At 45.8% G+C, this 13551-nt stretch overlaps 1 protein-coding gene across 10 annotated transcripts in view; it reads right to left on the bottom strand.

Moving 5' to 3' along the window:
- Window positions 1–586: 586 nt before the first annotated feature.
- Window positions 587–13551, bottom strand: part of LOC147019068 (polyhomeotic-like protein 2) — a 124605-nt gene continuing 111640 nt past the window's right edge. For all 10 annotated transcript variants that reach the window (XM_085899283.1, XM_085899282.1, XM_085899284.1 and 7 more), the window contains 3 exons: window positions 10736–10877; window positions 9303–9651; window positions 587–1306 (listed from right to left, as the gene is read on the bottom strand). In XM_085899283.1, coding sequence (XP_085755409.1) covers window positions 1152–1306; window positions 9303–9651; window positions 10736–10877 — 646 coding nt within the window. In that variant the 3' untranslated portion in view covers window positions 587–1151. The remainder of the gene's footprint in view (window positions 1307–9302; window positions 9652–10735; window positions 10878–13551) is intronic.

Raw genomic sequence — 13551 nt, 5'->3', positions numbered from 1 at the left:
GATTCACTTACCTTGGCAGTGATATTCATGTCTCTGCAAGTTGTGTGCCAGAGGTCAATAGACGTTTGGGTCGGGTCTGCGGAGTCATGAATTCACTGGATCATGGGGTGTGATGCTGTTGATACCTATGCAGGACGAAAGTCTGAGTCTTCAAGTCCTTGGTGCTTCCCATCTTGGATCCATCGGCATAAGACAGTTGAGTACATGAACAAAAACAATGTGTTTACATCTGTTGGCAGAATGAAACAGCAACAAAGGAAATCTTTTTCTCATTTCGAGAAAAACAATCTCACTCAATTTCACACACACAGACGTCTAGGCTGCCACAAAGATATGCAAGGAATCAACCCAAAATCACAAAACAGTCCTTTTTAAAATCACCCGTCCTACAGTTTTGGGAATCACAAAACCATGCGGATTAATCACTCATCCTGCAGTCTTTGGAATCACAAAACTGTGCAGTTTAATCACTTGTCCTGAAATCTTGGGAATCACAAAACTGTTCGGATAAATCACCCGTCCTGTAGTCTTGGGTGTTTGTATGGAGATAAAAAAACGAGTGCTAAAAAAAAAAATAAAAAGGAAGACTAGTAACACAGGTAATTTTAATGACCTCTTTCAGGATTTCAAACACATTTCTTTGCCAATGACTGTGGTTTTTACTTTGAGCTGTTAAAATTATTCAGAATGAAGAAGTGCAGTTGTATTCGAAATAGATTAATGGGGAAGGGGGGGGGGGTGGGAGGTGGGAGGCAACATATTTTAAAAAGAATACCATTGATAAGACAGTGAGGAGGCAGTGCTCTACAAGTGAGTGCCTATATATTATATTACTATAATTATTATTGTCACTATTATCAATGAATAGGACAGTATGCAAGTGAGAAAGTGCAAGAAAACAATTATGGATATTCTCTTTTAAACACAGAACAAAAGATAATATGTATACACAGTTACGGGCACGTCTAATACACAATGATGCTAATGCAGAAAAGCTAAGCTGTCGATGAAATGTCTCTAATACAGCTACTCATTTCCCACGATTTTCTGTCACACTGTAAGTGAACCAGAATGACAATGACCCCAATCAGTCCTACCATATCACACCCACAATCCCACCCATACCAAGGCAGACTACAACATGATGTTCCTCAACACTCTTTGAGTGAGTTAATTCGTGCACAGATCTTGAGTGCAGGACCCAGTTTGAGGCTCATTGCACTCATAAGGTGATCTTCCTTGAGCAGCAGCAATGCTTGCCCATCAATCTCCTGTGCTCTGAAGTCTTCAGCTACTTCTTGGCATCCTGAAATGAAGACAAGCAAGTGTAAAAGCACAAGGTTGGAGCTAGAGTGTACGAGGTGCAGTGGAACACGAGAAGCAAGCGTGCCGGCATCAACTCCGCTTTATTGCGCGTCCGGAAGTACATTCCTGCCACCCCTAGCGGGTGAGGAATGATATACGAAAACCCAATCACGTGATACAGCACACACCTCCCCTCGTAAAATGACAAGTCAAATGATGAAAGGACAATCATAACATGACCACCCGAAACCAATCAACACTCATAATCCTCCAAGTACCGCGGCCGCACCCTGACCCGCCTCGGACGGGCAGTGCCGTCAGACAGTCCAGGTTCAGACGCCTCCCGGCTCGGTCGAGGTGACCTTCTCGCCGGACTCGCGCCATCCGCAAAAACAACCGCCCCCGGCCGACCAGCCTGCCCGACCTCCCGGGTCAGGACAGAATCTAGGACAGAATCAGGCGAAGACCCCCTGGGCGTCTTCCGGCCCTGGCGATACAACATTACAGGTGGGGGTCCCACATCGTTCGGCCCGGGGGGTGTGGGGGGGGTGACGCTGGACAGCGATCATGCATTTGATCCACGTGCCGCTTCCACACTTCCCCACCATCAGTCCGCACCATGCAATTCGCTGGCCCCAGTACCACAGAGACCACAGCCGGCTCCCATTTGGAACTGTGGAAATAATCGCGCACCATTACCCGCTGTCCCACATCGAAGCCACGCAGCCGCGTCGGACGCGACAACGCCCCACTCCCCGACCCTCCAGGTCGCAGCAAATCCAGTCTGGACCGCAATGCCCGTCCATAGAGACGAATGCCAGGCGAATCATCCATGACAGGATGAATTGCGTTCCTGAAATGGAGCAAAAAGACATCGACCACCGTCTGCACAGGTGCAACACCCCCCCCCCCCCTGCGCAAAGCCCGTTTCAACATCTTAACAAACGACTCAGCTTGCCCATTCGTCTCAGGATGATACGGTGCGGACCTTAGATGTCGAATATCATTTTGGCGCATAAACTCATCAAATACACCCGCGATGAACTGCGGACCGTTATCAGAGACCAGGATCTCCGGTAACCCTTTATTAGCAAAGATCGTCCGCAGTTTCTCTACTGTAATGTTTGCTGATGTATGCTGCATTACTACAACCTCCAGCCATTTAGAGAATGCATCGATCACAATCAAAAACATTTTGCCATTAACCGGCCCCGCAAAATCTACATGGACCCTCTGCTAGGCTCTGTCTGGGGTAGGCCATAGTCCCGAAGCTCGACGCGGGTTATCGGCATCTGTTTGGCACGTGGCGCAATGCTTAACCAACTGCTCAATGTCTTTGTCCAACCCCGGCCACCACAACAGGCTACGAGCAAGACTCTTGGTCTTCACGACGCCAAGGTGACTGACATGCAGTTCTTCCAAACACCGCTGCCTGAACTTCGGTGGAATCACCGTGCTCATTCCCCACATAACGCACCATTGGACCAACGACAGCTCCGATGCGCGTGACGTGAAAGGTTGAAATGCCGGTGTCGAAGGCAGATCGCTCCAATTCCCCGTAGAAATCGCCTGGACGACACGGGCGAGCACCGGATCACGAGCCGATTCCACCGCGACCTGTCTGGCCGTGACCGGCCCGCTTTGGACCTGGCCCAGCACGAACACCGACCCGGTCGGCCAACTCAAACGCAGCTGGACCCGTCGCAGTTAGCATGCTTCTCGGTGCTTTGGAACTGAATATCATAATCGTAAGCACCATGAAACAGACACCACCGCTGAATTCGCGCGGCCGCTACCACCGGCACCCTGCGTTCGGGTCTCAGGATGAATTGAAGCGGTTTGTGATCCGTCTGCAAAGTGAAATGCCGCCCCAGCAGGTATTGATGAAACCTCCGCACACCCCAGACGAGGCTGAGCGCCTCGCGCTCGATCTGGGCATATCCCCGCTCTGCTGCGGACAGGGTCCGGGATGCAAAACAAACAGGCCGCTCGGAACCATTGTCCATCCTGTGGGAGAGCACTTCCCCGATGCCATATGCAGAACTGTCGCATGCCAATAGGAGCGGACACGCAGGCTCGTAGTGCACGAGGACCGTATCCTCTGTGAGCAGCCGCTTGAGGCGGTCGAACGACGCCTGGTGTGCAGGCCCCCAAGCCCAGCGCTCGTCCTTCCTGAGCAACCGTGTTAACGGCGCAAGTTGTGAGCTGAGCCCTCGCACGAACCTTTGGTAATACTGGGCCATACCAATGAACGAGCGCAGCTGCGTCTTGTCGCGAGGCGGTGGCATGTGTTGAATCGCTTCCACCTTCCGAGGACCTTTCAACAGCCCCTCCGGCGTGATGATGTGCCCAAGGTATTCCAAGCGCTGCTTGAAGAACGTGCACTTGTCCCTGTTCAAGCGCAGGCCACATGCTTCTAGCTTTGTCAGCACTTGGGCAATGTTCGCAAGATGCTCGCCCGCCGCTTTCCCCGCAATGAGCACATCGTCCAGGTCGGTCTGAGCAGGCAGGCCAATGCAAACCTGATCCATGGCTTTCTGCCACAAGGCTGGGGCCGAAGCAATCCCAAAACAGAGTCGGGTATATCGATAGAGTCCTTGACACGTGTTGATTGTCAAAAGCTCACTACTCCCGGGATCCATCGGCAGGTGAAAATATGCATCACGCAGGTTTAGCTTTGTGAAGTATTGACTCCCCGCCAATCGCGCATATATTTCATCGATTGATGGCAGTGGATATTGCTCCACGCTGAGCCCCGGGTTAACCGTGGATTTGAAGTCCCCGCACAATCGGACGTCTCCATTCCGTTTCAGCACCGTGACAACCGGGGTGGCCCAATCTGAGTACGACACCCGTTCGATCACCCCACAGGCCTCCAGCCTATCCAGTTCACCCTTGACCTTGTCCCGCAGGGCATACGGCACCGGAGGTGGTTTACAAAAACGAGGAACCACCCCCTCCTTCAGGAAGAGTTTTGCCTCCATGCCCTTGAGTTTCCCAAGGTCGTCGCCAAACAAACCTTGATGTCTTTGAAGAATCTTCTCCAACTGATCCTCCCACCGGCTCGACACGGTTTGCACAAGGTGAACTGCGGCCCAGTCTAACCTGATGCGGGCCAGCCAATCTCGGCCCAGGAGAGACGGTCCCCTCCCCCACACGACGTACACCCGAAGCGTGGCGACCTGGCCTTGATACTGCACAGACACGTCTGCCATCCCGACTGGCGTTATCTTCTCGCGGGTGTACGTGAACAGTGTGAGGTTGGACCTGATAAGCTTCAGGCCGTTGAGTCTACGTGCGGTCTGTTCGCCGATGATCGACACAGCCGCTCCCGTATCGACCTGGAACGTGATCGGCGTTTTGTTCACTTCGACTTCCACCGTCATCGGGCGTGCCGCCGCCGGGCCAATTGAAAACAGGCCCATCAACAGCCGCCGGTTCCGCCCCGGGTCGCCTCGCACGTCGCCATCCATGACCCTAACGGTGGCCGGCGCCCCACGGCACACATGCTTCAGATGACCCACCTTATTACAATTTAAACACACGGTGCCTTTATACGGGCACGCACAGCGCAGGTGTCGACCTCCGCATCCCAAACACGTCCGCGGGGTCACCTCGCCGCACGTGCGGCCGCGCGGCGACGTCCGACCCGCACCGAAGGTTGAGCGTGCGTCCCGGGATGCTCGCGACCCCGCGTGGCCGGTGATGGCTCGAACATCCCCGCGAGTCTGCTCGACCACTGTAGCCGTGCTGACCGCCGAGTCGAATGTAATGGCTTCACCCTTCAGCCGTAGAACCGCCGAAACCATCTTCGCATCTTGTAAACCAGCGATAAAACGATCTCTGAGCCGCGCTGGCCGCTCCCCCGCCGTGAACTTGCAGGCCACGGAAGAATGCTTAATCCGCGCCACGAAATCAGCGACGCGTTCCTCTGCCCCTTTCGAGAGGCGATTGAACTGGTATCGAGCGAGTTGTAATGACTTCTCCGGTGCCATGTGTGCTTTCATCTTCTCCACAATGTCCCGAAACGACAGCCCGTCATCACAGGGCTTGTCCGGCGCCACCAAATCACTCAGTAGTCGATAATGCTCCACCGAAAGCGAAGCGAGCAAGATCGACTTCTGATTGCTCTCGTCGACCACATCATTCGTGTGGAAATAGCATCCCAATTTCTCCGAAAACAATTCGAAGTCGTCTCCGACGAAAATGGGCACATGTCCGTTTTCAATCATCTTCGTCAGCCAACTAGAGTGTACGAGGTGCAGTGGAACACGAGAAGCAAGCGTGCCGGCAACAACTCCGCTTTATTGCGCGTCCGGAAGTACATTCCTGCCACCCTAGCGGGCGAGGCATGATATACGAAAACCCAATCACGTGATACAGCACAGGAGCAAACCTCCCTGGGATTTTACAGGTTCACTCTTACTGACCCTTCCTGACATATCTGGCATGCTATCAAACAGCTAGTTAAATGTGCCTGTGTATGGGCAGCAAGTCAGGAAAACCTGCAATGAAATAGTGAAAACAGGAACAGCACCAAAGTATTGGACATCCATCTCATCATTGCAATGTTTTGCATTTGGAAATACAGCATGACATACACAAAAAACATTTTCACACAGAGAAAATGCGAACAAACCAGAGGGGAAAAGGAAACATTACCAACTAGAGCATTCGAAGAACACATTTCCCCATGCTGTCTTGAGAAACAAAGACATGGGCGAGGTCTACGAGCAGCAAATTTGATTGGTCGTGTTGATGTAAAATGCCGTAATAAATGCCATAAGTACTGCTAAATAGAAGGGTTTTGAAAGTGCAAAGGCGATTTGTGTTCTAGTGTTCAAGTGTGTAATTATAGTCAAATAAAATAAAGATTTAAAATTTGTATCAAAAAAACAAAAATCCGAAAGTTTACCACCATTGATGCAGTGTCTTTTACACCACCTTATTTAACACATTACATTAGTTATTTGTGCCTGGTGTATGTGTCCTTTATAACATCCCTAAAGCAGTAAGTTTCCTGTTTGGAATGATTTTCAATTTTGTTTGATTGTCAGACAGGCAGATAGAGTAAAAAAATTATCTCACTCCTTGCTGCGCTTGTGTGATCGGGCCAAATTCAGAGCCAAAGTAGTGCTAAACTGCAAGTTCATTTTCTGATTCATGGTCCGATTCGTGTTCAAAATATAACATTCAATTGAAATTAAGTCATCCCTCGATCATAAACTGACATTTGTAGACAGTCAGACTTTTTGCTTGCAAAAGATCTGTGTAATATGAAAGTTACATCTTGAGCGGTTTTTAAAATATCACGTACATAAGCCAAGTAACCGAGATGGTTGCCATGGCAACATAATTCAGCCAATCACTGTCGCGACCGAATCAGGTTGAGAAAATGTCATGACGAATAGATATCTGCAATATGAAAGCTAAATGTTCAACGGCTTTTGAAATATTGATGATCGGTCGGTTGGTCAGTCGGTCGGACAGAGGGAGCTCATTTTAATGTCCCCATTCTCAAACGTTGTCGGAAGAACGGGGGACAAAAAGGTTAAAGCTATCCGCCATAAAATATCACAAAGTGCTGACGCTTCAGTCCTTGCCCTTCACCCTCTTGCTCCGATGAAGGGCAAGGCCTGAAATGTCAGCGCTTTGTGATCCTTTGCGGCAGATGAATTCCACAATTTTATTCTTGAGTTTTAATTCTCTTGTGCCACCAACACACTGCTAGTTCTTTGCTGGAATTCGTAACTGTTTTATGAACAAGGCTAAGATTTGTTTTGGAGAAATATTCAGATTCAACAAGCTGTCCCCGAAGAAGTCAAACTATTGGGGCCTTTTCAAAACCCATCATTCATTGTATAATCAAACTTTTTAAGTGACTTCACCATTAAGAGATTGGACCAAAAACAATGTGTAGCACGATATTTCAAAAAGGTGTGGATGGATGATGACAAAACATGGTGGATGAGTTGAGGAGGTGACAAGAACAAGCCGATTCCATTTTGGCTAAGGTCCAGATGCAGATCTGCCCCATCAGTGGGCTACAAAACAAAATGTTTAGCTTGGAGGAGGTATTCGCTCTACCGAGTGCCGTTCTAGTTACAGATGGTAATTGACACAACAATAGAAAGAAATACAGGAATGATTCCACTGACTTGTATTTAAATGTATCAGGAATTTAGGAAACTGTCAAAGTATCAAGATTTTCAGCCAATTCTACTTTAATGCTGAAGGTTCCAGTCACAGACTAGATCGTTCGTTATCGAGGTCAGGCCTTAAATAGAAGAACTGTATCGATAGGAAAGTGAAGAAAGAGAACAACAGAAGAGTTTTTGAGGAAGGAAAAAAGAAATCTGCTTTTAAAAATAGGGAAGGTCATAAGTGTTTGGAAAGACATGAGAGGTCAAACATTGTAAATATTGATTAAATGTTAACAAATTAATGTGGTGGAATGACTAGCATCTTCTTCTTCTTTCGGCTTGCTCCCATTAGGGGTCGCCACAGCAGATCAACCGTCTCCATTTCGAATTTCCACTGGTACCCTGCTGACCACCGGTACCTGTGGCGGTCGGTGATAACCCGGGCCTCGACCGATCCGGTATGGAAATTCGTTTTGTTGTCCGCATAATGATTTGGCATAGGTTTTTACGCCGGATGCCCTTCATGAACGCAACCCTGGTCGCCTCTTACGACACACAGGGATATGGTACACCTATTCTAACCGGGACATACACCGGGCCCAGTACAACTGGTACTCATTTCGCCGACCTCGGAAGGATGGCAGGCTGAGTCAACCCCCTGGTGTTTTCGACTTGGTATATATATATATATATACATATATATATATATATATATATACATATATATATACATATATACATATATATATACATATATACATATATATATACATATATACATATATATATATATATATATATATATATATATATATATATATACATATATATATATATATATACATACATATATATATATATATATATATATATATATATATATATACATATATATATATATATATATATATATATATATACATATACATATATATATACATATACATATACATATACATATATATATATATATATATATATATATATATATATATATATATATATATATATATATATGCACATATATTAATTCAGTGTCCCAACGGGGCTTGAACTCAGGACCTTTTGGGTCCCAAGCCACTGCCCTAACCACTGCGCCAACACCAGGCTTTATGATAGAATGACTAACATCTAATTGTGTAAATAGCAACAGGTGTAGAGGGATAAGCCATAAGGACATGCAAGTCACAAAGGGATACTGCACCAGAAACACACAAATGACAAAATGGGAGCAAACAGCTTGTGAATGTTAAAGAAACGGAGCACGAGCCGGTGGTGAACCCGAAATAAGCATGTATAATGCAGGACAACTATTTGTCACCTTTCACCATTAAGTGACCCAAAAAATGGTCGCAATGGGTTGACGAACAGAACTGGGCAGTGTCAAATGTTTTGCCAGAGACACGGGAAAGCTTGTGGGTTACGGATGAGAAGTTGCCAAATCATAGAGCCTGATCTTTTCTCGAAATTTGAGTATTTTAAAATGAAATTTTGGTTGGTTGAGCAATATATTTCGACAATTTCAGGGGTTGGTGATGTAATATTTTTCTTTAATAGAGTTGGAGACAATGTAAAATCATCCATATTTTGTGAACTGGCAACCCAAGTAAACAAGACTAGGTGGAAACAGACAGACCAACTCTGACGGTGGTTAATGAGCCAGCTGGGTTTTTACTGACAATCCAAGAGTGGCACAGCAATTCCCCTGAAGCGAGCTTGATTTTGCAGAAGCTTGGACTCCAAATTCTAAATATGCCTGCCTTCAAACCCACAACCTCCGAAATGCCAGAACAGTGTTCACACCACAAGGCCACCATAAAAGGACGGGGAGTAAAAGAGAAAGAAAAAGCATACCGGGTAAGCTTCGAATGAACTCCCAAACTTGATCAACACTCCAGCAACTCGGAGGAGAAGCTGGAGGAAGAGCACTCCCTGAAGATCCTCGCTCTCCACCACTTGCCACAACTCCCCGTTCCCCTCCACCTTCAGCTGGACCCAGCTGGCGCAGCTCACGGCTCTCACGCTCACGTTCACTTTGACGACGACGTGTTGTCATCGCGCCAAGGCCCGAGGGGCAAGAAGTGGGTGATGATGGAGGCTGGAGCAGACCAGGCAGAGTGCCAAGGACTGGGGAGCAAAAGTTAGCTGGTTCTGAGGGATTTGAGGCATCGATGGAGAGGCTTGCTGTCGTGGCTTGGATTTTCTGCAAAGGGTGGGAAAATTGAGACTTCAGATGCATCTTCATCTCAACATCACTATAATCCCCCTCTCCATCCCAATCTTCTACCACAGCCATGTGTCCTGTCGCCCTTACACTTTGTCCACCTGCCTCCCCTCCCCTACTCATTCACCCCCCCTCCCTAACAGTGTTTACTACTACTACTACTACTACTACTACTACTACTATTACTACAACGGCAGCAACAACAACAATGGCTCCAATTTATCCGAAATGATTGTGGGATTGGCCGAGGGGAGTTTTTGTCCAAGACATTTCACGAACCAGCTGGCCAAGCCTGAATTCTACTCGAGCTTATTTGGGCAGGTATTTCATGACATTTGGCCAGGGTATGAGCAATAACTCACTATTTCCAAGACACCATGAAACCTTTATCGTCCATCAAATAATGCTAGCAGATGGGATACCCAGTTTAATGTCGACCCAAGCGATAGATGGTTATGAACGTGAAACAAACATTCGACGTCATCATTCTAATGTCAATGATCACCCCATTCAGGTTACTGCTGCAGCTCCAGACATTGTATCCTCAACAGAAACATTCCTCTCACAGGATGTCTCCGACTGCTCTCTGCTTTCTCTCTCAATAGCTATTCTTTCTTATGTTTCAACTGGCCCCATCCCTGTGCCGGTGGCATTGTTGCTGTCTCTGTGAAGAACTCCAGTCATCACCATCAATTGTCCACTTAGCCCCTTCTAACCCACTGGGATTTCTCTGACTTCACATACCTTCCTGCCGAGACAAATATATTTAAAGAACAGAAAAAAGACATACAGTATGACAGTCCACTGCAACGTGCCGAGTTTTACTTATCAAGATATAAACCCTTTGAACCCTGAGCTCCTTGGACCTTCGGCTCTCCTGCCCTGGGCTTCCTGGAGAAAAATCCGGCCGCTCGGGAATATGGAGGTTTGAATAGCGGCTGGTAAAACAGCCGCTAGAGTTCAATTGGTTAACTGCTACTTGGTGTAACAACTTTATGTTCTGCAATTCCTAATTCACACCCTCCTCCATATTCCTCTCTCCAAAGCCACCTGCCCAACAAACCTCTGAAAGTGACAAGTCACGGACAATGCTGTGTCGTGCTCCCCTCCGTCGACCTCTGCGGCCTAGTCGTTGTCCCCGCCATCCGTGCCGACTGTGATCTGGCTTGAACAGGCCTACACGCTTTGTGCAACTCACATTGTACCTGTATGTTGAACAAGGTATGCAAGGTGGCAACAAGACAAGGAACATACTATTCTGTTTACAATGATTAAGGTATTTAAAGGGCTTGTTCGATTCAAAAAATCCTCACATCCAAGACTGCAGTTCATTTATTACAAGCTCTATATTTCATAATACAGCATATGCAGCTCCTTAATGGTAGTTTGGAGTGCAAAATTAAATGGGATGAACACTTCAATTAGATAATCTAACTACCACGGTTTTTCGTCATAAATAAGATGCAATGACTTGTTCTCTATCGTCTTCTTTTCATGATAACAATGACAAACTAGAACGGGCACTCGTAGAGCGCATACCTACGCCGCAGCCACTAGTTACCTTTGTATTAAGTTGTCCACAATGCATCTCAATACAAATATGCATTTCGTGACCCCCATGACCTTTGACCCACAACCGCTACCTAGGGTGACAATAGTACTATACCTTGTGTCATTTCAGAAGATGGGGAATTGAACACTGAACAATTTGGAGTTAATTTGATGTAAATCGGAAACATATTAACCGTTTTCATCATGAAAAAACGATGTTGACCTTTTTGTGACCTTGACCTTTGATCCGATCACTCCCAAAATCTAATGGATTTGTCCTTTCATGATGCCAAACAAATCCAAAACAATTAAAGCCTCTCTGCATTTTGTTTTTTTTGCGTTAAGTTGTCCACAACGCTTTCCGATATAAATGTGAATTTGTGTGACCCCCTTGACCTTTGACCCCCAACCGCTGCCTTGGGTGACAAAAGTACTATACCATGCGTCATATTAGAGGATGGGGAATTTAATTTTGAACATTTTGGAGTTAATTTGCTGGAAATCAAAACAAAATTGACAATTTAATCGCGAAAAAACGATTTTGACCTTTTTGTGACCTTGACCTTAACCTTTGATCCGATCGCTCCCAAAATCTAATCGATTTGTCCTCTCGTGATGCCAAACACATCCACAAAATTTCATGACAATCTGCGAAGTGGTTTTTGTGTAATGTTGTCCACAACGCTTCCCAATCAAAAACTCCATTTTGGTGACCCCCTTGACCTTTGACTTCCATAGACTAACTAGGGTTGCAAACACTATACCATACGCTATATCAGTGGATCGGGATTTGAATACTGAACATTTTGGACTTAATTTGATGGAAATTGCAACACAATTGACACTTTAATTGCAAAAAAACGATTTTGACCTTTTTGTGACCTTGACCTTTGATCCGATCGCTCCCAAAAACTTCGCCTGGCGTCCTTGAGTAACTGCACATCATCTCTGAAAATTTCATTCATGCAAATCGGTCCAGCAGTTTTTGTGCAATGTTGTCTGCACACATATTTACCAATAAATAAATGCACAGGGGTCAATACAATACCTTCGTCAAACGAAGTTTGCGAAAGTAACAAGAAACAGCAATCAGATTGCAGACCCTCAACAGGGCTTGTTTTGTGTGTTGTGTTCGGTCATTATGTTTGAATATGTAATTAATAGACATACTCATGTTCCAATAGTATGTGATTAATAAACGTATTCACGTTCCAATGCTATTTAATTCAGAGCTATACTGTACTCACATTTCAATAGTGCGGAATTAATAGACACATGCTCTGTGCGGACAGAAACAAACAAATAAAGGACGGACCCACATGCAATAGCCTTTCCTCTGGCAAAGGTAAAAATAGGATGTCTTATGGACGTGACAATTACAAGTAGAGTGTATAATTTACAGGTTGGACAGATATAAAAGTTACACAATTTGGCTTTAACGAAAGATTACATTCCATAAAATTTTTTGCACAAAGAGGACATTAAAGTGGTGATTGCTGTCACCCTATTATTATTGAATGACAGAGCTAAATCCGATTGCCTTTTCTTCAGCGCATTGGTGGATTGCCTGCTCATCTCTCATCTTAAATCTTGCTCATCTGCTCAAGAGCCAGAACTCGGCGATGCCATGTGTACCCATCAAAGTGCAAGTTGTCAAAAAGTAAAAACAGACATCATCTTCATGGTGGAGAGCACATATATCTGGACAAAGGATGTGAAACCTGATCTGAACAATATGTTTGCTGGTTTAAGTTCAAAGCACATGTGAAACACATGGGGGAGATCGACTTGGTTTAATGCGGTGACTGTGGAGACTGTGGAGACTGTGGAGACTGTGGAGACTGTGGAGACTGTGGAGACTGTGGAGACTGTGGAGACTGTGGAGACTGTGGAGACTGTGGAGACTGTGGAGACTGTGGAGACTGTGGAGACTGTGGAGACTGTGGAGACAAGTTGACCATTGAGTGAAGTCGGGCAGTTTAAAGTCTCTTTACAACTGAACAACCTGTTACACTCATATGGATTTGTTACATAACAACAATACTATAAAGAGCATAGTTTCCAAGGTAATCCCATTAGCTTTGTATTTACCAAAAAACTGCAGCAAAGCGATAAAAATAAAGTTATCAAAATAACTCAACGAGTCAACTTTATAAATCGGCCAATTTTGAGGCAAAAATAAGATATCAACGAATTGACAGACGTCTGGCATGCTTTTCACAAAGATATTTTGCAATCTAGTGATCTATTGCAGCTGAAGCAAAGTAAATCGGTCAGTCAATGGGTTTGTTGAAAAGACTGGTTAGGGCAGAGAAAAGGCAAAAATTG

This window comes from Eptatretus burgeri, chromosome 10 (assembly GCF_056783735.1).
Source record: "Eptatretus burgeri isolate ZD-2024b chromosome 10, Ebu_testis_v1, whole genome shotgun sequence".
In the NCBI taxonomy this organism is placed as follows: Eukaryota; Metazoa; Chordata; class Myxini; order Myxiniformes; family Myxinidae; genus Eptatretus; species Eptatretus burgeri.
This window is presented reverse-complemented; position numbering and strand designations above follow the sequence as displayed.